This window comes from Hypanus sabinus, chromosome 27 (assembly GCF_030144855.1).
Source record: "Hypanus sabinus isolate sHypSab1 chromosome 27, sHypSab1.hap1, whole genome shotgun sequence".
NCBI lineage: Eukaryota > Metazoa > Chordata > Chondrichthyes > Myliobatiformes > Dasyatidae > Hypanus > Hypanus sabinus.
Genome location: NC_082732.1, coordinates 17,887,971 through 17,915,412, shown reverse-complemented (window position 1 = coordinate 17,915,412; position 27,442 = coordinate 17,887,971). Strand labels below are relative to the sequence as shown.

General features: G+C 42.2%; 1 protein-coding gene across 1 annotated transcript in view; it reads right to left on the bottom strand.

The window, feature by feature from the left end:
- The window catches only part of LOC132382020 (alpha-1,3-galactosyltransferase 2-like), a 67,971-nt gene that overhangs the window by 10,056 nt on the left and 30,473 nt on the right, over positions 1-27,442 (bottom strand). The window contains exons 2-3 of the mRNA XM_059951830.1: positions 20,452-20,532; positions 6,903-6,998 (exon numbers count right to left, since the gene is read on the bottom strand). Of these exons, the coding sequence (XP_059807813.1) occupies positions 6,903-6,998; positions 20,452-20,532 (177 nt within the window). The remainder of the gene's footprint in view (positions 1-6,902; positions 6,999-20,451; positions 20,533-27,442) is intronic.

Here is a 27,442-nt window from a genome sequence, read left to right as displayed (position 1 = left end):
TGCCAATCACGGCAATTAAGTTAACTGGTCTGTAATTTCCTATCATCCCCATTCCTTCTTAAAGAGTGGAGTGACATTCATGAAATTCTATTCTCCTGGAACAATTCCAGAATTTAGTGACTTCTGAAGGAGCACAATCTCTTCAACTATCTCATTCAGAACCCTGGGGTGTAATCCATCTGGTCCAGGTGACTGATCTACCTTCAGAACTTTCTGCTTCCCAAGCACCTTTGCCTTTGTAATAAGCAAGTACACTCACTTCTGCCCCTGACACTCTGGAAATTCTGGCAATTCCTGCTTAGAAATGTCAAGCAACGGTGCACTCCAATCTGAAAACCAACTTTCAACTACTATCACTATGTTAGGATACCATGGATTCCACGTGAAGTAACCTCTCAGATCAGCCTACCACAGGGATCTTTGCTAAAGTCCACATAGGCAACACTTGCCCTCTGCCCTAACACCTCTTCAAAAAACTTGGTCTAACTTGTGAGACTAGATTTCCCATGCATAAAGCCATAGTGACTCTCCCTAGTCAGTTCTTGACTTTTTAAAATGAAGGTACATCCTGCCTTTTAGTTACCCAAATTATCCTTGCTGCCCATCTTAAATAAAGGCACAAGATTAGCCACCCTTCAATCTTCTAGTACCTCACACATGGCTAACAATTCAAGACCAACGTACAGGTGAAGTAAGCAATTATTGGACTTTATTGCAAAAACACCTTAAAGACAGGAATAAGGAATTACATCAGGCTAGTTGCAATTGAACCAAAAACCCTACAAAAAGTAGTGGCTATGCCCCGATACATCATAGGTAAAGCGCACCCCATTACTGAGCACATCTACATGAAATGCTATCATAGGAAAGCTGCATCTTTCACTGGGGACTCCCACCACCCAGGACATGCTTTCACTGCTGTCATCTGAAAGAAGGTACAATAACCTCTGGACTCACAGCATCAAGTCAGGAAGAGCTATTAAACCTCAACCACCAGGCTCCTGAACCAAAGGGTTCACTGAAAATCACGTCCCATAATTGAATTGCATTTATTTATTATTACTTCTTTCGTGTTGTATATGCACAGTTTGTTGACTTCTGCAAACTGGGTAAATGCCCAAGCTGGTGACGTCTTTCACTGATTCTGTTATGGTTATTATTCTATGGTTTTATTCAATATGTCCACAAGAAAATGTATTTCATAGTTGCATATGATGACATATATGTTATTAAATTTACTTTGAATTATAGAACTTTCTTGAGATGTCATCTGCAGTATCATGCAGTTTTTAGCTCTTTACATAAGAAAGATTGCACTAACCATTGGGGGAGCGCTGTAAAGATTTACAGTACAGTAATAGATCCTGGGATAATGGGTGCCTGTGAGGAGCATCAAAGTAGTCTGTGACTGTATTCTTTTAAGTTTGGAGTAGTAAGAGGAGCTCACTGAAACATAAAGGTCTTGACAGGCTGGATGAAGGGGGTAGGTTTCCTACAGCTGAGGAGACCAGACAGGAGACACAATTTGAGAACAACAGGTAGGCCATTCAAGACTGAAATAAGTACTCATTTCTTCACAAGGAAGGTGCTGAATCTTTGGAACTCTCCACTGGCATTATGGAGGCTCGGCCACTGAGTTCATTCAAAATAGAAAAGGTAGATTTCTGGATATTAATGGAATCAGGGGATATGTTGTTAAGTACTGGTAGATGATGCTAAGTTGAAGGTTTGTAATGATTGATGAAATAAGGTTGAAAGCCAGGACTAATTTCTTCTCCTCCTCCTGAGTTCTAAATGTTTACACCAGAGTCTTACAGCATACATTTGCTCACATTTCAAAAATTATTTTAGCATTAAGCAGATTAACACTATTTAGTAACGATGGGCTTTGAAGAAACCGAAGCCACAATGGTAAGTTCTTGGTAGAAAGCCTCTTATGATAAACTCTAGGTCCACTTGCATGTATATTTTTTTTAATACACAGTATTTCTGTATTTGCACATTTTTAAAAATCCATTCAATATACATAACTTTACTTGTTTTTTTATTTTATTTTTTTCTCTCTCTTCTAGATTATGTATTGCATTGAACAGCTGCTGCTAAGTTACAAATTTCACACCACATGCCAGTGATAATAAACCTGATTCTGACACTTAAATAAGCATAAGAACATGGGACAAAAGAAACAGGAGCAGAGGTAGGCCATCCAAAACATCCAGCCTGTTCCGCCATTCAGCAAGATCAAGTCTGATCTGGCTCTGGGCTCAGCTCCATTTAACTGCCGTTTCCCCCATAATTGGTAATTCCTCTGCTATGGAAAAATCTGTGACTTAAGTTTATTTAATGAGGTCACCTCTACTAGGCAGAGAACTTCACAGATTCATTGCTCTCTGGTGTTGTGTATTTAATATTTCAGTAATCTTGTCTCCATATATATTGTTTGGTTGAGCATTCTTGCTCCTTTAAATAATTCATTAAGGGTTATATGTAAAAATATGTGAATTTCATGCATCATCATGCTACCACGTTATAAGTGCACTCCTCATTGAAAGTAAACTCCAAGTTAGACCTGCATTTTGGATTCACGTGTCATCCTTTGAGTTAGTTTAATGTTACAAAGTTACAAAACATAACACCTGGGAAAACAGTCTCTCCTTACCTTCAACCAAAATCTATTCCTTCAAGTCTCAATGCTACATCTACTCGTTATAGCCTCACGTACCAGTGGAAACAACTTTCTTGCCTCTATCTTATTCTTCCCTTTGTCTGTAAGATGTGTCTATAAGATCCTGTCTCATTCTTCTGAGTTCCAGCGAGTCTACTTCCAGCAACTTAATCTCTCCTCACAGGCCAACCCCATCATCTCCAGAATCAGTGTGGCAAACTTCCTCTGCACTGCCTCCAAAGCCATACATGGAAGGATAATGTCCTAATGCAGGCAGATGGGATTACTATAGAGAGGGGAAAAGGTCAACAGAGAACTGATGGGCCAAAGGATCAGCTTGTATTCTGCACAGCTCAATAATTGAATATTACTGGACTGGTTATCAATGATATGGTCTTCAATACCAACACCTAAGCATTTAGGCAATTCAAATCAGACAGAAGCTTGGAATAAAAGAGATGTGAGAGTATTCGGTATTAACAGCAGTAACCAAGAATCCATTGAATCATTTCAAAAGTTACAAAACAACTGGTAATAAGTTGTAGAAGGATTGCATGTTTAGAAGCAAACAGGATCAGCAATTTAAAAAAAAATAAAGTCCACTAGCATCACTCAGGGAAGAAATACTGCCATCAGTACCTAACCCATTCTGTAGGTGACGGCAGACCCCAAACACTGTTGATTTCTAATTGCCTTCTGAAGTAGTGTAGCATGTTATACACTTCAGGGTGCCCAGGGATGGACAGCCAACGCTGGTCATGACACATACTCAGATAGAAAAAAGTCCCAGCTGCCACAGTGGGAGACAAACACACGTCAAATGTCAGCAAATTTTACTAGTGGGGTAAAACATGAAAAGATGGCCAACAAACAAAGACATACCTTGAACTATACGACAGTGAGACAGCACCCATGAGAGAGGGTAGAAAGTCTTTAAAATGAGAATGGGGCAGATCTTAAAAGGATAGAAAACCTACAGCACAATACAGGCACTTCGGCCCACAAAGCTGTGCCAAACGTCCTTCCCTGAGAAATTACTTAGGGTTACCCATTGCCCTCTATTTTTCTGAGCTCCATATACCTGTCCAAGAGTCTCTTAAAAGACCCTATTATATCTGCCTCTACCACCATCACTGGCAGCCCATTCCATGGACTCTCCACTCTCTGCGTAAAAAAGCTTACCCGACATCTCCTCAGTACCTACTTCCAACCACCTTAAAACTGTGCCCTCTCGTGCTAGCCATTTCAGCCCTGGGAAAAAGCCTCTGACTATCCACACGATAAGTGCCTTTCATCATCTTTCATCATCCTATATACACCTCCATCAGGTAACCTCTCATTCTCCATCACTCCAAGGTAAAAAGGCTAAGTTCACTCAACCTATTCTCGTAAGGCATGCTCTCCAAGCCAGGCAACATCTTTGTAAATATCCTCTGCACCCTTTCTATGGTTTCTGATGACAGAATATAGTATTAATGATCAGAGTCTTGGCATTGTGGAGGATCAGAGGGATCTTGGGGTCCAAATCCATAGGACATTCAAAGCTGCTGTGCAGGTTGATTCCTTGTTTAAGAAAGCATGCAATGCATTGCCCTTCATCAATCGTGGAATTGAATTCAGGAGCCTCTCAGGATCTTCTCCATCAACTTACCAACCACTGAAGTAAGACTCACTGCTCTATAATTTCCTGGGCTATCACTACTCCCTTTCTTGAATAAAGGAACAACATCTGCAACCCTCCAATCCTCTGAAGCCTCCCCTGTCCCCATTGATGATGCAAAGATCATTGCCAGAGGCTCAGCAATCTCTTCCCTCGCCTCTCACAGTAGCCTGGGGTACATCTCATCCGGTCCCAGTGACTTATCCAACTTGATGCTTTCCAAAAGCTCCAGCACATTCTCTTCCTTAATATCTACATGCTGAAGCTTTTTAGTCCGCTGTACATCATCCCTACAATTGCCAAGATCCTTTTCCATAGTGAATACTGAAGCAAAGTATTCATTAAGTACCTCTGCTATCTCCTCTGGTTCCATACACACTTTTCCACTGACACACTTGATTGGTCCTATTCTCTCATGTCATATCCTTTTGTTCTTAACATACTTGTAGAATGCTTTGGGGATTTCCTTAATCCTGTCTGCCAAGGCCCCTTCTGGTTCTCCTAATTTCTTTCTTTAAGCTCCTTCCTGCTGGCCTTATAATCTTCTAGCTCTCTATCATTACCTAGCTTTTTGAAACTTTCATAAGCTTTCCTTTTCTTCTCAACTAGATTTACAACAGCCTTTGTACACCACGGTTCCTGTACCTTACCATCCTTTCCATTTCATTGGAACTTACCAATGCAGAACTCCACGTAAATATCTCCTGAACATTTGCCACATTTCTTCTGTACATTTCCCTGAGAACAACCATTTCCAATTTATGCTTCCAAGTTCCTGCCTGATAGCCTCATATTTCTCCTTACTCCAATTAAATGCTTCCCTAACTTGTCAGTTCCTATCCCTCTCCAATGCTATGGTAAAGGAGATAGAATTGTGATCACTATCTCTAAAATGCTCTCCCACTGAGAGATTTGACATGTGACCAGTTTCATTTTCCAATACCAAATCAAGTACAGTCTCTCTTCTTGTAGGCTTATCTACATATTGTGTCAAGAAACATTCTTAAACACACCTAACAAACTCCACCCCATCTAAACCCCTCACTCTAGGGACAAGCCAATTGATATATGGGAAATTAAAATCTCCCACCATGACAAACCTGTTATTATTATACCTTTCCAGAATCTGTCTTCCTATCTGCTCCTTGATGTCCCTGTTACTATTGGGTGGTCTTTGAAAAACACCCAGTAGAGTTACTGACCCCTTCCTTTTCCTAACTTCCACCCACAGAGACTCCGTAGACAATCCCTCCATGTCTTCCTCCTTTTCTGCAGCCATAACACTATCTCTGAACAACAGTGCCACACCCCAACTCTTTTGCCTCCCTCTCTGTCCTTTCTGAAATGTCTAAAGCCTGGCACTTGAAGTAACCATTCCTGCCCCTGAACCATCCAAGTCTCTGTAATGGCTACCACATCATAGCTCCAAGTACTGATCCACACTCTAAGCTCATCCGCTTTGTTCATAATACTCCTTGCATTAAAATAGATGCATTTCAAACCATTGGTCTGAGCACATCCCTTCTCTATCACCTGCATATCCTCCCTCTTGCACTGTCTCCAAGCTTTCTCTATTTGTGAGCCAACCACCTCTTCCTCCGTCTCTTCGGTTTGGTTTCCACCCCTCAGCAATTCTAGTTTAAACTCTCCCTGATAGCCTTAGCAAACCTCCCCGCCAGGATACTGGTCCCCCTGGGATTCAACTGCAAGCTGTCCTTTTTGTACAGGTCACTCCTGCCCCAAAAGAAGTCCTAATGATCCAGAAATCTGAATCCCTGTCCCCTGCTCCAATCCCTGAGCCATGCATTTATCCTCCACTTCACTCTATTCCTATACTCACTGTCACCTGGCACAAGCAGTAATCCCGAGATTGCTACCTTTGTGGTCCTGCTTCTCAACTTCCTTCCTAACTCCCTGTAGTCTGTTTACAGGACCTCCTCCCTTTTCCTGCCTATTTTGTTGGTACCAATATGTACTACGACCTCGGGCTGTTTTCCTTCCCACTTCAGGATACCTTAGACCAGGATATACAGGATCTTCCATCCAGTCTGCCTGTGAATCCGGGGGGAGAAATTGTCCCACCAGCTAGGCTATGAGAGCAGCTTGCTTCCTGCACTAAGAGCCTTCCCCTACCATGCCAAAGAACTGGAAGTCAGGCTCCCCATGGAGATCTTGAGCATGAGACAGACACACACAAAACGCTGGAGGAACTCAGCAGGTCAGACAGCATCCAATGGAGGTAAATAAGCAGTCAACATTTCAGGCCAATATTCTTCGTCAGAATCCAGCTGAATCAGAGACCCAATGAAGGGTCTCACCCAGTAGATTGTAAATTTTCCTTCATATTTGCTGACTGACCTGCTGAGATCCTCCAGCATTTTGCTTGCATTGCTCAAGATTTGCAGCATCTGCAGAAACTCTTGTGCCTGTGGAGATAGGTGACAATGGAACAAGTAGTACACCCTAGGAACAGACCAGTGGTGATGTCAGACAAAGAAAGTTTAGCCCCAATACCTTTATCTATAGAAAACAAAACAACATTTGCCAATGATTAATAAATGCTTACGAAAAACGTACCAATAGTCCAGATAATTGTCTGCATGGTTTCCAGGTTTTAATTTTAATCCTTTGGGCAAATGACATTTCTCCATGGGAAAGAATCCTTCTATAAGCCTGAAAGCAAATAATTGAATACACAGTTAGACTGGTCAGCAGTATTTTAGTAAGTGAGACCAAAACACATGAAATTAACCTTGGGTAGCAAATGATGTTCTCAGCTCCGAGTGCCTGCAGTGTAAGCAAGAACATGACGTCAACCTGACACGATTCTTTCCTCTTTAGGTCTCTTACTATCACACCCCCCTTCAGTTCACCCACACATCTGAAAGCCTATCTTTCAGCATAGCTCTTCTACTCGCATCTCCTGTCACAAATCAGAGGGTCAACTTTTTTTTTTAGCAAGTCAGTACCTTCCCCCTGTGCTGCTCCTGGGATCTGAAGCCTCAAACCCTAACAAGCTTCTCTTCATGACCTTTCTTCCCACTGGGACTAATCTGGTTACTTTCTTCAGGTCCAGTTTACCTCCCAGTGCTGATCCTATAGCTATGGCCAATGGGTGTACAACCACTGCCCTTTTCAGCACTGGCATCTAGGCTGTCTGTTTACTTGTGGGCACAGCTTTCACTGTACATGATTTTATTTGAGTCCCATTTGGTTGTAAAGCTGGAGTCCAGCCAAGCCCTGGCCAGACTGTGGCTGCCTGGGCCCATCCCAAGCACGTGTGGCATCTGTTTGCAGTGTAGCACTGTCCCTTTGGTGGGCAAGGTTTCCTGAGCCAGGTGAGTTGGTCAGAGCCAGACAAGACTCAAATATTTTCATGATGAACACACCTAACTCTGCCCCTGTCAAACAGATCAAGTCCTGTCAGCCTAGTTCTAGAATGCATCCAAATCAGGAGGTTGCCAAAGGGATGATGGCTCTTGAATCTACATGAGCCCTCCAGATCTAATTTTATCTTACGTTATCTGCCACTTACAGGCCTGTTTGTCTTGCATATATTCTGCTCCACTGACCATCTCTGTTTCTCATTTAAAATCGTTGCCCACCCACTTTACCCCAAGCCATCTTGATTGGTCACCACTACCTGCTTCTGCACGACCAGCCTTCTCAATTCAGAAAGGTGAAACCATCTCAGGTCTCTCGTGCTATCTCTCCACACCATTCACTTCCCTTCAATCATTTACATCTTCATGGGCTCTCAAACAAAATTCACAACCATCTCTTGGTCCTTGGCCTCTTTTGTTTTGTTACATCCATCCTGCTACACGTAAGGCTACCTCCAATTTTTCTCCTCATATTGATCTCCATTGTGGTACCTTTTCCATCCGCAAAATCTGCTTCCTTCGGCACCTCCTCTGGAAAATAAAAACTTTTCCCATTCACTAACAAGAGAAAAATCTGCTGATGATGTTCACTTTTCTTGCTGTTCCTATTCAATCACATTTTTTAAATGCAGTTCTAAACATCCAATTTTTGATCTTCCATTCACCTCAACATTTAAATACCAGTTTGTTAGTTGCCCAAATCCCAGTTCACCTCATTATTTTTGCCCTGGGCATTCCCTGGCACAGCCCTCACTTCTACTTCAGTAAAGAAGTCATTGCAAGAGATTCTAATTGAAATTAACTCAGGTAAATATGATCTCAACCTGGTAGATCATAGAGTGACTATTAGTAGCAACTATGTAGACAATTATGTCAAAGATCGCAGACAGGTTGAGGAGTGAGAAGAGGGTCTGTTTATCATTTTTGTAATCACAAAGAATGTCACTAGAGTTGATGAAAAACTGTCTGTAAGGGTTATCTATTCTTTGGAGGAAAGAGTAGGGATGGCTGATCTGAAGGAAAGAGTTAAATCACTGAGAAAAGGCATCGGACATTTAATCTCGGAAACAATGGAGGTTAGAAGTTCGGTGGTTATCAGGAGTGATTAACAGGAGTAGGATGACAATGCAGGAAGTGAGTTTGGGAGATGGGGGAGAAACTAAAGGAGGGTTTAGGTTGAGGGTCAAGATTGAATGGAAACGCGATCGAGGCAAGAAGGCCCTGGACATTGGCCGAGTGGTCTAGGGTGAAGGAGGGAAGTGGAAGGGAAAGCTGACTGAACTCAAAAGAGTTCGTGGAACTCCTCACAATTGTGAGGAGCTCTGTGCAGATAAAACGGGGAGGGCGACAGAATTTGTTTTAGTGTAGAGAAAGAACTTGGGCTATTTCTGCATTACACAGCGATTCTGGAACCACGCACAGTTTTCCAAGGGAAGACTTCATTCACTTCTCCCGTCAGATCCAGCTTTACCCAAAATAATTGGTTATAAATGGCAAGGAGCAACAATTTTAATGGGCACTGAACCAGAAAATGATGGAATGATTTAGCCACTGAAATATTGTCCTAACTTGCAGGATAAAAGTTGGACCACTGAGAAACACAAAGTCTTGCTGTAGGAATGACTGGAGGAAGGAACTGACGACATCAGTGGAGAGCAATACAAGGTAAGGTCAAAGAAGCCCTCGCCTGAGCTCTAGTGGGGTGGCAGGCTGAGAGGACTGCCAAGGACACAGGCTGGAGAGTTTATATGGAGTCTGAGTTTAAAGTTTGAATGATACCAAACTCAGGAGGAGAGCAAGGAGGTAGAAATCACAGGGGACGGGAAGCTGCTCATAGCCATAGCGTGGTGGTTAGCACAATGCTACCGAGTTCAGGCAACCTGGTGTCCATTCCCACTGTAAGGAACTTGCACGCTCTGCAAGTGACAGCGTGGGTTGCCTATGGGTGCTCTGGTTTTCTCCCCAGAGTCCAAAGGCACATCACTTAATTTGTCATTGTAAATTGTCCCGTCTTTAGTCTAGCATTAAATCGGGGGATACTGGGCAGCATGGCTCAAAGGGCCGAAAGGCCACATTCTGTGCTGTACCTCAATTTTTAAAGAAAATTGAAACGTATCTCTTTCAAGCATTTTTAATGGTTTAAGATGAATGAGTACTTTAAAACAAAAAGGCAAATGACATTGGGACATGTTAAAATGCTCAAGGTGGAGGTGATTATAAAGGAATAAACGGTCTGCCCACATGCCTCCACAAAATGGGAGGCAGACTTCAGTATTTGCAAGTGAAAATGCACCACATTTAATAAACAACTGTGTCAGCCAAGACATTAATTACCTTGACTCTATACTATATATTGAAAATGATAACAATCACAAACTGCTCACGGCAATATCAGTAATTGATGGATCCAATTAAATAGTCCAGACAAACACTCCACCCCACAAAGTTAGAAGCGACTTTTAGCTCTGTGAATTTACCAAGACTCTGCAGGACCAAAGGTGAGGTAACACATAGACAAGAGACAACAGGTCTGTTTGCATGCATAAAACAGACAATAACACATTGAGAGCTTACTTTAAAAAACTAAGGGAATGAAAGAAAATGTAGATATCAGAATCAGGTTTAATATCACTGGCATGTGTTATGAAATTTGTTAACTTTGCGGTAGCAGCACAATATGTGATAAATACAAAAAAACAAATTACAGTAATTATATGTATATTGAACAGTTAGGTTAAAATAAGTAGTGCAAAAACAGAAATTTTAACAAGTGTTCATTGGTTCAATGTCCACTTAGAAATCAGACGGCAGCTGACCATGTCAGTATGTCAAAAGACCAAAACATGATATCAAACAGAGGTTAGAAAATTCTAATGCCAAAATAAAACACTGAGGAGCTCAATAAGCATACAAGCTTAAGAAAATCAGAATGTGAATAGAGTCTTTAAGGAGTGGTCAAATCAATAAAAATCACAACAGTGCAAAAATCATCCCGTGTTGGACCAAAAGTTCTGAAAAGAAATGCATGCATATTACAGTGATGCACATTATCACTGATACAGCCAGGACTGTGTGCCTCAGTACAGCTCCAACACCATTTACAGGTTTGCTGACAATGCCACTGTTGTGGGCCGTATTGAAGGTGCTGATAAATCAGCATACAGGAGGAAGACTGAAAACTTGGCTGAGTAGTGTAATAACAACATCCTCTCTCTCAGTGCCAATATAACCATGGAACTGATTGTAGACTTCAGGAGAGAGGAACCAGAGATCCATGAGCCAGTCCTCATCGGAGGATCGGAGGTGGAGAGGGTCAATACCTTTAAATCCCAGGGTGTCACCATCTCAAAGGACCTGCCCTGGACCCATCATATAAATATAACTGCAAAGAAAACATGACAGCACCTCGACTTCCTCAGGAATCTGCAGAGATACGGCATGTCATCAAAAACCTTGGTAAACTTCTATTGACGCGTGGTGGAAAGTGTTACAGCCTGGTATGGGAACACCAATGCCTTTGAACAGAAAATCCTGCAAAAGGTAGTGGATACAGCCCAGTACATCACAGATAAAGTCCTCACAACCATTGAGCACATCTCCAGGAAACGTTGCCACAGAAAAGCAACACACATTAAAGATTCTGACCACTCAGGCCATGCTCTTTTCCTATTGCTGCCATCAGGTAGAAGACACAAGTGCCTCAGGACTCACCATCAGGATCAAGAACAGTTACCACCCCTCGAGCATCAGGTTCTTGAGCAAAAGGGGATAATTACATTCATTCTATTGCTGGTGTTCCCACAACTGATGGTCTCAGTCGAAGGACTCTTTATCTTGTTATTTCAGATTTGTTATTTACTGCTTTTTATTTACATTTGCAGTGTGTTCTTCATTGATCCTGCTTACAGTTACTGTTCTATAGATTTGCGGAGTATGCCCGCAGGAAAAAGAATCTCAGGGTTGTATGTGGTGACATGCATATACTCTGATAATAAACTTTACTTTGAACTTTAAAGGGGAGGAAAGGATAAAAGTAATTAATTTAACTTCAATGGTGGACAAAATAGTGAAATTAATTTTAAGGACAGGTGTCCAACCTGATGGCATATTCCATCTGGGTAGTCTCCAACCTGATGGCATGAACATTGACTTCTCTAACTTCTGTTAATGCCCCACCTCCCCTTCGTACCCCATCCTTTATTTATTTAGTAATTATTGTAACTTTCCCCATCTCTCTCTCTCTCTCTCTCTTTTCTCCCTCTGTCCCTCTCACTCCTTGCCCATCCTCTGGGCTCCCCTCCGCCTTTCTTTCTCCCTGGGCCTCCCGTCCCATGATCCTTTCCCTTCTCCAGCTCTGTATCCCTTTTGCCAATCAACTTTCCAGCTCTTAGCTTCACCCCTCCCCCTCCAGTCTTCTATCATTTTGGATCTCCCCCTCCCCCTCTCAAATCTGTTACTATCTCTTCTTTCAGTTTGTCCTGACGAATGGTCTCGGCCTGAAACATCGACTGTACCTCTTCCTATAGAAGCTGCCTGGCCTGCTGCGTTCACCAGCATTTTGTGTGTTGTTTGTATTTCCAGAATCTGCAGATCTCCTCATGTTCAGTTTATTCTTCATCTTTTTTCCATTTCATCACAGAGTTCTGGCACCAGTCTTATACAAGGGAGCAAATTGCAGACAGGACTGTACACTGAAGTCCAACTAATGTTAAGTAAACACCAGCAACATTTATTTACTTTTCATTTCAATGCTAATGATGTCCTTATAGAGCGGCTGCTAATTTTCAGTGGTTTGTGCATTTCTGAGAATTATTTCCATGTTTGTGCTGTTTTCGAATTAATACATGGCCGCATCAAGTTTTTGTGCGTCAACCTGGTTCTTATGTTTTCAGCAATGCATTTATCTGTTGTATACTTATTGTGCAAGTTCAGTAATCCTTTCTCTCAACTTGGTGCAACCAGCTATCACTGTGACGAGAGTAACACTCCAATCCTAAGCTACAGACGGCGTATCAGAGTGCAAAAGTTCAACGACAGCAAAATTGTCCTCAATGACAACCCAAGCTGCTTTAGGTCATCAGGCCTCTGAAGTTTTGTCTAGATGGTACTTGGCATATGAACGAAGAGGAAAATCTAGTTAAGAACATAAGAAATTAGAACAAGAACATTTGACCCTTTCCACCATTCATCAAGACCATGACTAGGCTTCTACCGCAGCCTCATTTTCCTGCACCGCACCAATAACCCTCGATTCCCATAATATCCAGAAATCTATCAAACTCGCTTCTGAACGGGCTCAATGACTGTTCCACAAAGACAAATACAGCAGAGAATTCCAGAGATACTGTATAGCACTATCCGAGTGAAGAAATTTCAGTCTGAAACAACCTACCCTTATTATGAAGCAGTAACTCCTGGCTCTAGACCTCAGCGTGAGGGGAGGCGGGGGGGGGGGGGGAATTAACTGCAGAAGGAAAGTAATTTCTCTGTGTAGTTGCTTTTGCCTAGACTGCAAATGAAATCTTAGGGAGGGATGGGAGAGGTTATTCATAGACCCAATTGGAAAGCTGGATAAAGAGGTGTAAGAAAATGGAATTTGTTTCCACAAAGAGTTGGTGAGGCAATAGTTAAGATGCACTTAATAAAAAGAGGTGTGAATATACCACAAAATTTAAACAACAGTACGAGATCTCTGTGCAGTACTGAGAACAGTATATAGTTGGCCCTCCTTATCTGCGGGGGATTGGTTCTGAGACTCCCCCCCCCCCCGCCCCCGTGGATACGAGAAAACGTGGATGCTCAAGTCCCTTATTTAACCTGGCTCAGTGTGGTGGTCTTTAGGACCCAGCGGAACCCTGGATTTTATTTAACATGTTCAGTGCGGTGAACGTTATGACCCCGCGGCGCAGCTCTGAATCCGCGGTGTTTCTGTTCACGAAAATAATCACGATCACGACTGAAAATTGGGTGGAAGTAATAAAGCGATCGGAAAGAGTTGAAACACCAACAGTCATTGGAAAAGTGTTAAGCTACAGTCAGTCAACGATTGGAACAATTTTAATGGAGCATGTGAAAGGCCCTGCCCCGATGAAAGCTACAATTATTACTAAGCAATGCAGTGGTTTAATTATTGAAATACATATGTTTCTTAAGTGTTTTATACGCATAGAAAGGTAAAATATGTACTATATACTAAGAAAAAACATTTGACTAACTGGCGCTAAATAATACCGGATATACCTGTTCCGACTTAAAGACAGACTCAGGAATGGAACTCATTCATACTGCCTGTACTTTTAAATCATTTCTAGATTACATAATACCTAATACAACATAAATGCTATGTAAATAGATGTTATACTGCATTGTTTAGGGAATAACAACAAGAAAAAAATAGTCTGTACATGCTCAAACAACGAGTGCTGGAGAGAGAACCGGGTTTTCCCGAACCATGGTTGGTTGAATCCGTGCATGCGGAACCCACGGATAAGGAGGGCCGACTGTAGATCAGTTGCCCCAAATGACCCATTGCTATGCAATTGATTCAATGTACCTCGTACTTGAACTGCCAAGTTTCTGGTAAACATGTACTGCAGTACAGTACAGACAAACATTGCCAGTAAATTTAAAAAACACACACACATTGTTACTTATACATGCAATCCAAGTAATCAACTGAAGTAACTGTTACAGCTTGGAAGTCAATAGCTACAAATGGACATTAAATCATTTATTACCTTGTTTACACTTTTTTTTGTTACTTAATCCCACCTCCCCAAATGAAATTGTTCTCTGCCTGTAGACAATGCTTAAAAAAAGGTTGCCTTTGTTCTCTGTCCCTCGATTGCCAAGTGCAGGCTTGCATTTCATCAGATAAAAAGCAGAAAATTTGAACTTAATACACTGAATTCCAGTTAATTGGGACACATCAGGACGTTTTGATCCAATTAAGCTGTGCATGTCGCAACGTAATGGAAATATTTTAAAAGATATTAAAAAACCCACAAAATTACTGTTTAACTGGGCAACAAATTATGTATTTAAATGAAACAGAACAAATTAGAACACTACCAATATGACTACAGTACTATAAAACTGTATTACTTCTTAATAGTTATTGGAGGATACTGTGATTTTTGATTGACTGTAAATGAACAAAAATCAGCGCAAATAATGGACTGCCTTCATACAATGCTATCGATGCCTGCATCCTCCAAATCTTCATTTTCATGACAACTTTGAAGATGATTGTCAATATCTCCAAATTCATCATTTCATTTTCAATCATGGCTGCTTCTGGCATCTCTGTGCCTGAATGCTTGACAGCGCAGTGAACAAACAATTCTGCACTGCTTAATACTTATTCCTCGCCAACTATCAGTGACAAAAATAAATGACATTTGAACACAAGCACACATGACAGTCACTATTTTAAAACTGTTCGTTCTAAGCACAGCCTAACAGCCATGCAAGTGCATCTGATGCAAGCTAGAAAGTTTTTAGCAACCATCTCCAGCACCAATTAAGCAGCATAGTGTCCCAAATAAACAAAAGGGAATCCTGGCTACTATCTCGATTTTGAGATTTCCCTACCTCATTAATACGAGGTAGGAATGGTTCCATTTGGCCTAAGTGGCAAACCTTTCTCTCTCCAAGATCCCCAGCACCAGGATTAACAGAAGCTACTGGCGATTACTCTCCTTGTAAGAAACATTTTTTTTACATCCCACAAAAAAAAAACAAATTTAAATGAAGAACATTAAAGACAGGATAAACAGGCTCTCAGAAGATTTTCATTCTAACACTTCAGTGGCAATTAAGCAAACATCCATTAGTACTGGGAGTACTGAGATGCAGAGAACATTCCGTAATTGTGTAAGGATTACCAAACATTCTACCACCTGGCCCCATTCCACAAAGTAGAGAATCTTCCTCCACTTTAGTGCAAAGTAACTGTTTAGTAAATAATTGATCCTATAGAACTTTGTCAATTGTTAAGAAGACAGCTATAGTGCCAGAAAAGAGCCTGAATGATAGAGGGTGTTAAAGATCACTACTTCAAAAAGGATATTTCTTGTAATTGGCATTTTATTGTAACATGTACTGAGGTATAGTGAAAATCTTAGCTCTGCTTGTCATTCATGCAGATAATCTCACAACAGAGGCAGTACAAGGGAAAAGAACACAATATACTATAAACACAAAGTCTGCAGATGCTGGAAATCCAAAGCAACGCACACAAAATGCCAGAGGAATTCAAGAGGTCAGGCAGCATCCACAGAAATGAGTCCTGAGGAAGGGTCTCGGCTCTAAGTGTCGACTGTAGATGCTGCCTGACCTGCTGAGTTACTCCAGCATTTTGTGTGTGATGCTGAATTTATTGTTACAGTTACAGAGAAAATGCAGTGCAGGTGAACTAGATTGTGAGGTCGTGAGTGCATTTTATTATACAATCAAGTCCATTGTCAGTTAAATATTTACATGGAATTTACATGCCAGAGACAATGTTTCTCCAGACCAGAGTTGTAATATAATACAAAGACCACTCTGTAAGAAGGGTCAAAGCTGCCCTTGAGCCTGGTGGTTTGTGCTTTAAGGGATTTGCATCTTCTGCATGATAGGGAGGGCGGGGTTAGAAAAATGAATGTGCAGGACAGGAGGGGTCGTTGATTATCTGAAGCAGTGAGAAGTGTAGACAGAGTCTATACGAAAGGGAGGCTGGCTTTTGTAATGTGCCGAGCACTGCAGTTTCTCAATGTCTTAGGCAGAGCAGTTGCTACATTCAACTGTGAGACAGGATGCTTCCTATGGTGTATCTATTAAAAAAAAATTGACAAGGACCAGCAGGCGCATGATGAAAACCACCATATGTTTAAGGATTGTGTAATTCAAAGTAATATTTTATTGGATGAGAAGCAAGCAGTGCTAGTTGTATGAGTTCAGAAGGTCAAGAGCAACTTGGATAAATAATTAACTGTTTTTGGACCAAGAGAAAAAATTGAAAGCAGAATAAAAAGCAAATTCAGTGATGCAAAACCTAGTTGCAATGATGACGTGGGTACAGTCTTAATCAGAATCAGGTTTATTATCACCAGCATGTGACGTGAAATTAGTTAACTTAGCAGCAGTTCAATATATAATCTAGCAGAGAAAAAAAATAAAAAGCAAATCAATTACATATATTGAATAGATTAGAAAAAGAATGTGGAAAAACAGAAATACTGTATATTAAAATAAAAGTGAGGTAATGTCCAAAGATTCAAATGTCCATTTAGGAATCAGATGGCAGAGGTGAAGAAGCTGTTCCTGAACTGCTGAGTGTGTGCCTTCAGGCTTTTGTACCTCCTACCTGATAGAAACAGTGAGAAAAGGGCACGCCCTGGGTGCTGGAGGTCTTTAATAATGGACGCTGCCTTTCTGAGACACCGCTCCCTGAAGATGCCCTGGGTACTTTGTAGGCTGGTACCCAAGATGGAGCTGACTAGATTTACAACCCTGTGCAGCTTCTTTCAGTCCTGTGCAGTAGCTCCTCCATACCAAACAGTGATGCAGCCTGTCAGAATGCTCTCCACGGTACAACTATAGAAGCTTTTGAGTGTATTTGTTGACATGCCAAATCTCCTTAAACTCCTAATGAATTATAGCCACTGTCTTGCCTTCTTTACAACTACATCAGTATGTGGGAACAGGTTAGATCCTCAGAGATTTTGTCACCCAGGAACTCGAAACTGCTCACTCTCTCCACTTCTTATCCCCCTATGAGGGTTGGTATGCGTTCCTTCATCTTACCCTTCCTGAAGTCCACAATCAGCTCTTTCGTCTTACTGACGTTGAGTGCCAGGTTGTTGCTCCAGCACTATTCCACTAGTTGGCATATCTCACTCCTGTACGCCCTCTCATCACCACCTGAGATTAAGGTATTTGATTCTTCACTACACTAAAAGCAAGTTCAAATGCACACATTTCAACATCACAGAAGTGAAGTTTAGGAAAGGGCACACTGACACTGCCTCTAACCCTGGCAGCAGAAGATCCAGAGAGCTCAGCATCATTGAGAATTGTGCAAAAAAGGATCACTGGGGACCTGAGTCAGCCCAACCACAATCTATTCCAGCTGCTACAATCGGGGAAACAGTACTACAGCATAAAAACCAGGACCAACAGGCTCTGGTACAGCTTCCACAAGGCCATCAGTCTGATTAACTCATACTGATTTGAGTGTATTCTATGTTAAGTTGACTGTTCTATTTATTATAAATTGCTAAGATGGCACATTTAGACGGAGACGAAACGTGAAGATTTTTACTCCTCATGTATGTGAAGCATGTGAAGAAATAAGGTCAATTCAGCCCATTGCATCCATGCCAACCCATCTTCCAGAATCTGCTCCCTAATGCAATTCAGTGCACATCAAGGGCTCTTCTTAAATGCTGCCCATGGCTTTGCTTTCACCACTCTCTCATGCAGCATACTCCAGGTAATCACTCTGGATGAAAGAGATTCATCTCTTGCCTCAACATCTCTTTTCCCTTACCCCAAATGCATGCCTTCCAGTTTAACTACCTCTCCTAATGGGGAAAGAGTTCCCTGCAGACTACCCAATCTACACCCCTCAAATATTACTTGTCTCAATCATCTCTTCGCTTAGCATTCTCTGCTGCAAGAAAACCACCCCTCCTCTCTCCAGGCTCTCCTCGTGGCCAAAATGCTCCATTCCAGACCAAACCCTTATGAATTCCCTTTAAAGAGTCATCACATCTTTAATTGTGCAGGTAAATAATAAGAAATCATGAAACTGTCATCCTGGTTTTTAGCGGTCTCAGTTCATATTTCAAGTCCTCAGTATCTGCAAACTTACTGATTTATACAAGCCTCACACTAGGTTAACATGAAACTTCCAGGGTTATAATTATATCTGAGGAAGAATGGACAATAATATGGAGGTATCAACGGAAGTGTACCAGTTCACAAAAATGGAAGGCGTTCAGGTGGAAAAACTTGATAAGATGTTTTATTACACCCTCTCAGAAATCCTATTATGATAGTAACCTACCTGTTTGCTAGAGAAATTGTAGATATCAAAATGCAAACCATTATCATATTTTCTGGGAATGCCATGTTATCAAAGATTATTGAAGTGGGATACACAGTGTCCTACAAGACATCTTTAAATGCGAAATACCCTTAGAGAGTAAGACCATATACTTTGAGTATATACCTCAAGAACAGTTGAAAAGAGATAAATATTTAATGAATATATTGTTGGTGGCTGGTAAAAAGACTCTTGCTAGGAAGTGGTTATCACAGGAGAGCCCAACCTTAAATGCATGGATGGAAATTACAATGGACATTTACAAAATGGAGAAGATAACAGCATCTGTTAATCATAAGCTGGAACAATTTGATTCATACTGGGAAAAATGCTTCAATTACTTAACACCTCATAGGCCTGATTTTATTCTCACAAATCAGTGAATGTAAAAAATATCACTCCCTACTTGTACACAGTTTTCTCCTTTCACTTGTTCTTCCTCTCCTCTCTTTTCTGTAAGGTATAGCTCAGATAAATATTATGTGGAGATTTGTGGTATATATGACTATATGATATACATGTTCAATGTCTGAAATACATCTTATGGAAATATTTGTTTGATGATGAACTACAATAAAAAATAAATTACAAAAAAACTTCCAGGGTCAACTTGAGAACCTCCCCAATAAGGGTATACATTGTTATCCCTCCAAACCACAATCATATTTGCTAATTCTGCAGCTGGATACTGAGCTGAAATGTTCAGAATCAATGAACATCGCTTCTGAGAGCCCAACTCAACATTTCCCCCCCCCCCCCCACCAAGGCTCCAAAGAACAATTTAATGGATATGGATGCATTAGGTCCCAAAGTCAGACGTGCAAAGGTATATGGAAAATAGTCAGTGATGGACAGCACTTTCTGAACTGAGGGCCAAACTATTCTTTCGAGGGACAGCTAACTGATCAGTGCAAAGTTATCCAAAGCAAGTGGCTATCTGTGGGTGGCAGAACACTACACTTTATAGTACAGGTGGCCTGGGTTCAATTCCCGACTCTGCCTTATAGGAGTTTGTACACTGCCCCCGTGACAGTGTGGGTTTTCTCTGGCAGTCCAAAGACAGCGGTAAATTGTCCCGTGATTAAGCTAGCTTTGAATTGGTGGTCTGCTGTGCGGCAGGCATCACAGGGCTACTGCACACTGTATCGCAATCAATAAATAGAGGGAATTGTCTCACTTGAGAATGTAACCATGAATCAGCATGGTTATTTGTTCTGACCACAATATCTGCATGGTAATGTTGTCTGGGTCAACTAGGTGTGCTTATAGACAGCATTAAGGCTGTCAGATCCCTAGCGAGAGGTGCTCAGAGTATTTTGTCCCAATCAGAATTAAGGACAGAGGCAGGGTTATTCCCCAATTTGTACTACGCGTCTGGAGTTCACTTGACCATACAGCTCTCAACACACACTTGGCTGCTTCTGTTTGAAGCGCTTTGTACATCACCGTGGCTGAAAGGCATCCTTATTACCGGAGAGTAGATGAAGGAAGATTGAAAACTGCTCACCTTCCAAGGAGTGGCAGGAAGAGGAGGACTGCCACCACCTCCAACCCGAGCCCAGGGACCTGGAGCCTCACGTGCAGAGCCCTATCAAACGCCACCTGGGTGAAAACCAAGTAAAAGCTTCCATCAAGAGAAGTAATTCCCTACCTGAAGAAAATTGGGTCCACCATTGAATAGGCAGCAAAGACGAGGAGGAAGCAGAAGCATTTCTGTTTCATCACCAGGTACCTGAATAGGAAAAGAAAGAAGCATGAATCCCAGCGTGAAAATCCACCCAAGCTCCTCTGCTGCCTTTCTTCCAGTTTTCTGCCCTAAATTCATTCTGCCAGTCCCTCCAAACCTGGGAGTTTTCTCTGGAATATTTGAGGCTCAGGAGAGACCCAAGAGAAATTTATAAGCTTCTGAGACACACAGAAAGGGTAGACAGTCAGTATTTTTCCCCCAGAGGGGAAAAATGTCAAGTACCATATGACATGCATTTAAGGTGAGAGAGAGAAAGTTTAAAGGAGATGATTGGGTCAAACTTTTTTTGGAAAAAACAGGGAATGGTAAGTGTCTGGAATGGAATGCTGAGGGGAATAGTGGAAGTAGATACAACAGCAGTTTTTGAGGGCCTGGTGGACTAACACAAATATGCAGAGAATGGAAGGAAACAGGCAGACAAGAAACCCAATCCCCTGTATTGCTAAGTGTATAGTGCATGTGAGTATAGCTAAGTGAGTGAGTGGGTATGAAAATGGATATGGTAAAGAAATGGTTAACAATTAGAAATTTGTGGGCCTGGTATGTTGTTGAGCAGATTGATCCTTGACACTAAATAAAGGGAAGACAATATGTGACCCTGGTATATGGGATGACAATACATGAAAACAAGCTAAAAAATGTTGATTTGCGTAAAAGCCATCAATTACCTTGTCTCTAAAAATGCTTTTTTTTAATTGTTTGATCAAGTCAAGTCACTTTTTATTGTCACTTCGACCATAACTGCTGGTGCAGTACACAGTTAAAACAAGACAATGTTTTTCAGGACCATGGAGTTACATGAAACAGTACAAAAACCTATAGTAAACTACGTGAAAACAGCACAGGAAAAAAACTACACTAGACTACAGACCTACCCAGGACCGCATAAAGTGCACAAAACAGTGCAGGCATTACAATAAATAATAGACAAGACAATAGGCATAGTAGATGGCAGTAAATTGGTGACAGGCCAGTCTCTGGGTATTGAGATTGTAAGCTTAATAGGATGCATTGTCCCTGGGGAGGCAGAAGCCAACTGTTGAAGTAAACAGGAAGTACACTGCAGATGCTGTGGACAAAGCAACATGCACAACATGCTGGAGGAACTCAGCAAGTTGAGAAGCATCTGTGGAAACAAGCAGTCAATGTTTTGGGCCGAGACCCTTCGTCCGACTGTTGAAGGTCACCCAGTTGTGGGACTTGCAGGTGTAGAGGATGTATGTTGGCTTAATTCGTGAATGGGAATTGGATTAGCTAAATTGGGGTTGTGTAAGCGTCGGACTGGATGCCTGGCCCCTTCCAGCGGGACTGGGAGGTAGCGATAGGTGCTACAAAGGTGGGCAAGTCCCTTCTTGGGCAGACCACTCGCCAGGGTCCCACCTTCAGGCCGAGCAGCTGAACCGTGCCAAGGACCTCCACCTTAGCCAGTCCACAGTCGATCACCTGCCTCAGGGACCACGCAGATGTTGCTAAGTATATTCGGCTGTGTAGACTACTCGGGGTTGCTTAAGCTAGCCCTACCTATTAGTGGTGTAGGTAGTGTACAATATAAAGCATTTCTCGCAACTCTCTATTTTCTTCTCTTCATTAACAATAAAATGGGTTTTGAAGGAACTACCAAGTTTGGATCCATTTGCTCAAGCGAAACGAAACAGGTGCAGCATCCACTCATTACGATTATTCTACAAAGTTTGTATTTAGATCCTAGATTTGTGGAACATCCCCTTCTTAAAATATCAAGAATTTTCACTTCAGCACTGCTGTGGTAAAGCGATGCAGTTTATAATATCCTCTATATTTTGTAGTTACCCGGCTTCGTTTTCCCAATCACCACGACCTGACCATCAGGAGATGTCATTGCTGGCTTTCCAACATGACCATCCCTTAAAGGCTTCAATCAGAAAGTTCTCGATTCTCTCTTCAAACCCCAACCCCTCATCAGTAGCATTCCCATGTTTTCCATCACTGTGTCCTCTTGGTTATGTTTAAACCTTTCAAAAATTGGAGAAACAGAATCCCTTAATGGACAGGGATTTCCTTTTATTGTTCCGACTCATCTGATGTGCCCTTGCCAGAATTTTCTCTGAGCTTGCAACCTCAGGCCAGAAACTCAGAATAATAATGTCGGGCAGGACAAGAGTTCCATGTTCAGTATTGTGTCAGTATGAAGCACACACACAGGTAAGTTACAGGACAGGTCAAGTGCAAAGGTAGAACTGCCTTTGCATTCTCCAAAATATAAACGCCACACAGTCTCACTGGGACAGAACTGGCTGGCAATGCTTGTTCTCCCGCTGACCTCCCCCTTTGCTTGGTTAGTCACTCCTCCTCACTCTGTCCCTGGTCCAGACCTTACTGAATCCCAGGGAGGTTGGTGGCAGCGCTCAAGGCAGAGATCCTTACCGTGTTGAACCTGGCAGTGATCGAGCCCTATGAGAGTGAATGGTGCAGCCTGGCGGTGAGTGTGCCAAAGCCCGAGGGTTTGCATTGACTCCGGAAAAATCAACGCCATCTCAAAGTTTGATGCCTACCCCCATGCTGAGGATTGATGAGCTGCTGGTAACCTTGACCTGTGCAAGGGTTATTGGCAGATCCCACTGGCAAAGGACTCTGGTGAGTACACCACATTCAGCACTCCCCTTGCCCTCTTTCATTTCACTGTCAGGCCACTTGGGCTGCACAGAGGCTTGGTGACCTTCCACCGGCTGTCTGACCGTGTGCTGAGGGGATGCGAGAAGCATTGTGCGGCCTACCTGGATGACATGGTCCTCTTCAATGCCAGCTGGGAGGACCACCTGAGTCACCCTTCAGAACATCCTCAAGAAGACTGCAGCCGCTGGCTTGACACTGAACATCTAGAAATGCGAGGGGGCCCGCGCTGAGACACCATATCTGCGCTAACAGCTAGGGCGAGGATGTGTTCAGCCACTGGCTTACAAGGTTGAGGACATCAGAAATAATCCCTAGCCCCACATGAAGAAACAGAACCAGTCCTTCGTAGGGTTAATCGGGTGGTGTCGCCATTTTATCCCTCAGTTTGTTACCTTGGCCATCCCACTAACAGGAATTACACTGAAGTCTGCAAAAAATCCAGTCTGGTGGACTAAAGAATGTGAGGAAGCTTTTGTGACACTGAAGAAAGCTCCATGTGCCTGGCCAGTCCTAATCAGCCCAGACTTCACCAGGTCAAGTCAAGGCCTCAGCAGTGAGGATCGCAGCAGTCCTGGCCCAGGGAAAAGAGGGAGAAGAACAACCAGTATTGTACCTCAGTTGGAAGCTGCTACTGCGGGAGACAAGGTATTCCACTGCTGAGGAGGAAGCTCTTGCCATAAAATGGGCCTTCGAGAGCCTCTGGTATTACTTGGAAGGCAGAGAATTCGTTCTGGAGACTGACCACAAAGCCCTCACCTGGATCCACTCCATGTAAGACCACAAGGCATCAGATAGTACTTGACTCCACAACCATTCCAATTCAACATCCATCATTAGGCAGGACAACACAACATCAAAGGCAAATTATTTCTCCTGATTGCCCACCTTGTCCAATCAAAAAAAGAGGTGGGGGGGGTGTTAATGTGGCAGAACAGGTTGGCATTGCTCATTCTCCCACTAACCTTGCCTCTTTGCCTGGTTAGTCACTCCTCCTTGTTTCGTCCCTGGCTTAGTTTCCCCAGTAGTTTACACATTTTTCCCTCCCATTCTGCAGCTCTTGGGAGTTCACCATTTACACACAGCAACAATAAAACAATCACTGTCTTGACTAATGAAAACAATCCATGCTGCTTGGCTTAATATTTGTTTCTTCCCCCCCAGCTAGTAACTCAGGCATGCTTACCCATATCTAACAGCAGGATGTGACACTCACACATTGTGAAACTAAAGAAATCACTAAATTTAAAAAAAAAGTGGGTCTCACAGTTACACGTGCAAATGTGTAATTTTATTTTTAAATCTTTTTATTAATCATTATTGAAGATTGACAAAAAAGATACATTAATAAGGAACTAAATTAGCAAATAACCGATCAACAAAGCTAAGGAATATATCAATAATAAGAAGAAAAAAAAGAGTTAAGAATTTTTTTTGAAAGAAAAAGGAGGGAAGAAACCCCAACTAAAAAAAAATACCCCTACTAACTGAAAAAAACCCCAAAATAACAAAAAAAACCCACACCCCATTGGGAGCACAACCCCGGAGCTATACATCATATAAGCTACCATATATATAAAAAAAAATCAATCCACCAACTCAAATCCACTTAAAGAAAGATCAGAAGGAAACCATATTAATTAGCTCAAATCAGATGATAGTAGCAGGCAAATGAACCCCACCTTTTCTCAAAATCAAATCAAGGATCAAAAGTTCGACTTCTGACTTTCTCTAAACTAAGACAGCATCACCTGAGAGTACTATTGTATCAGAGTAGATTCTTTCCATTTCAACAAAATAGCCCTTCTGGCCAACGATGTATCAAATGCCTCCTAATATCTAGATGAGTGGTATAACCTGGAGGAGCTGAGGGGACTATAGAAAAATAGTATAAAATTTAGTGTAAAAGAAACTGCTTGATTTGTCAGTGCAGACTTTGAAGAAAGAAAAAGGGGGGGGCTACATGGAAGAAAGAACAAGTGCTACACCTGCCCCGACACTTCCTCCCTTACTACCATTCAAGGCTCCAAAAAGTACTTCCAGGTGAGGCGACACTTCACGTGTGAGTCTTTTGGGGTCATATACTGTGTCCAGTGCCCCTGGTGTGGCCTTCTGTGCATTAGTGCAAGACCGCTTCGCCCAGCACCTACACTCCACCCGCCAGAAAAAGCAGGATCTCCCAGTGGCCACCCATGTTGCTTCCACTTCCCATTCCCGCATGTCAGTCCACGGCATCCTCTACTGTCGCAATGAGGCCACACTCAGGTTGGAGGAGCAACACCTTGTACTCCGTCTGGGTAGCCTCCAACCTGATGGCTAAGTCTGGAAATGCGACCCCCACCTCTTCACCATTCTCTTTTCCCTCTCACCTCATTTCTGCACTTCACAATCACCTCCCTCCAGTGCTCCATCCCCTTTTCTATTTTCCATAGCCTTCTGTCCTCTGTTAGATTCCCTTCTCCAGCCCTGTATCTCTACCACCAATCAACCACAGATCTTTACTACTCTCCCCCCCGCCGTTTCACCTATCACCTAGTGTTTCTTCCTCCCCTCCCTCCACCTTCTAACTCTGACTCCTCATCTTTTTCCTTCATTCCCGATGAAGGGGCCCAGCCCGAAACGTTGACTATACACTTTTTCATAGATGCTGCCTGGCCTGTTGAGTTCCTCCAGCATTTTGTGTGTGTTGCTAAGATTGCCAGCACCTGCAGATTTTCTCTCATTTGTGAGTGGGCTAAAGGACTTACTTCATTCCTGTGTGCCTCTACAACAGGGGTTCCCAATCTTTTAAAACCTTGGACCAATATCATTAAGCAAAGGGTCTGTGGACCTCAGATTCAGAAACCCTGGTCTATGTGTGGTGAACTACATATACTTGTCTGGACACGACCCCCCCCCCCCCCCCCGCTGACTGCTCCTGTGGCTCCTCACAATGACCCCGGTATAAAGGCAATTGGGGCCTGAACCCTGCCTCTCAGTCTCCAGGATGTAGCATGGTGGTCAATTGCTGCTTGTTCTTTCTTCCAGTCAATAAAAGCCGATATCTCGCCTCACAGCTCAGAGAGTTATTGATGGTACATCACTATGACTACTCATTTCCTGTTACTCCTTGAATAGCTTGACATTTATCAGCTCCACTTACATTGTTACTGTGGAGACCAATAGGTTTACGATCCTAGAGACATTAGAGATGCTTCTGGAACACCAAGCACAAACTTGGACTCTCATCAAGCATCTTTGACTGCTGGCTCCGTTTCAATTGACTTCGAAGTACGTTTCTGGGGTTAAATTCTGGACTTCCTTCCAAACGAACTCCCATAATAAACCTAGTAAAGGATTCATGTAAGCAGTGAGGTCATTCACACTGAATAAGCTGGATACTCGAGCTTTGAGCACACAGTCTTAAAGAGCCAAATAACTTGCTTTCATGCAGTAAGAGGAGATGGAGAGAGTAGAACAGAGAGGAAGTCAATATTGTAGGCAGCCGTTAGTGCTGCTGCCTCAAACCATTAGGATTTAATCCTGATCTCAGCTGAGGCCAATGTGGAGTTTGCTCATTTTGTCTGGATTCCCCAACTTTCTTCCATATAGCAAAGCTGTGCTGGTGGGCTAACGGCTGCTGCGAACTCCCTTAGTGACAAAGTGATCAACAGGAAGCACAAACAGAATGTTGGAGGAACTCAGCAGGGCCAGGCAGCATCGACAGAAAAGAGTAAACAATAGAGTAAACAGCTCTCAAGTCCTTGAGAACAATGATATACAGTGGATTCTGCTTAACAGGGACACATCAGGACCAGTTCATTTTGGCCCAATTAAGCAAATGCCCCAATAAACCACAACTTCATGGAAATAGTTAAAAATGTATTTAAAAAACTGTTTAACTGAGTAACAAATGATAAATTTAAATGAAATGTAAATATATTTAAATATAAATGTATGCAAACGAATATTAACAGTTATACAACAGTTCTATAAAACTGTAGTTCCTAATTGTCAAAGGCATTCATCCAGTTAACACTGCTGTGTTATCTTGATTGACTGCAAAATAAACAAGGTCTGTGCAAAATATCTAACGCAGTATATGGACGGCTTTCATACAATGCTTTCAACAACTGAAAATCTTCATTTTCAAGATGACTGTTGATACCTTCAAATTCTTTGTAGCTCCTAAACGAAGTAGGGAAAATGTTCTCACTCGCATTCAGGTTTATTATCACCAGCATGTGTCATGACATTTGGTAACTTA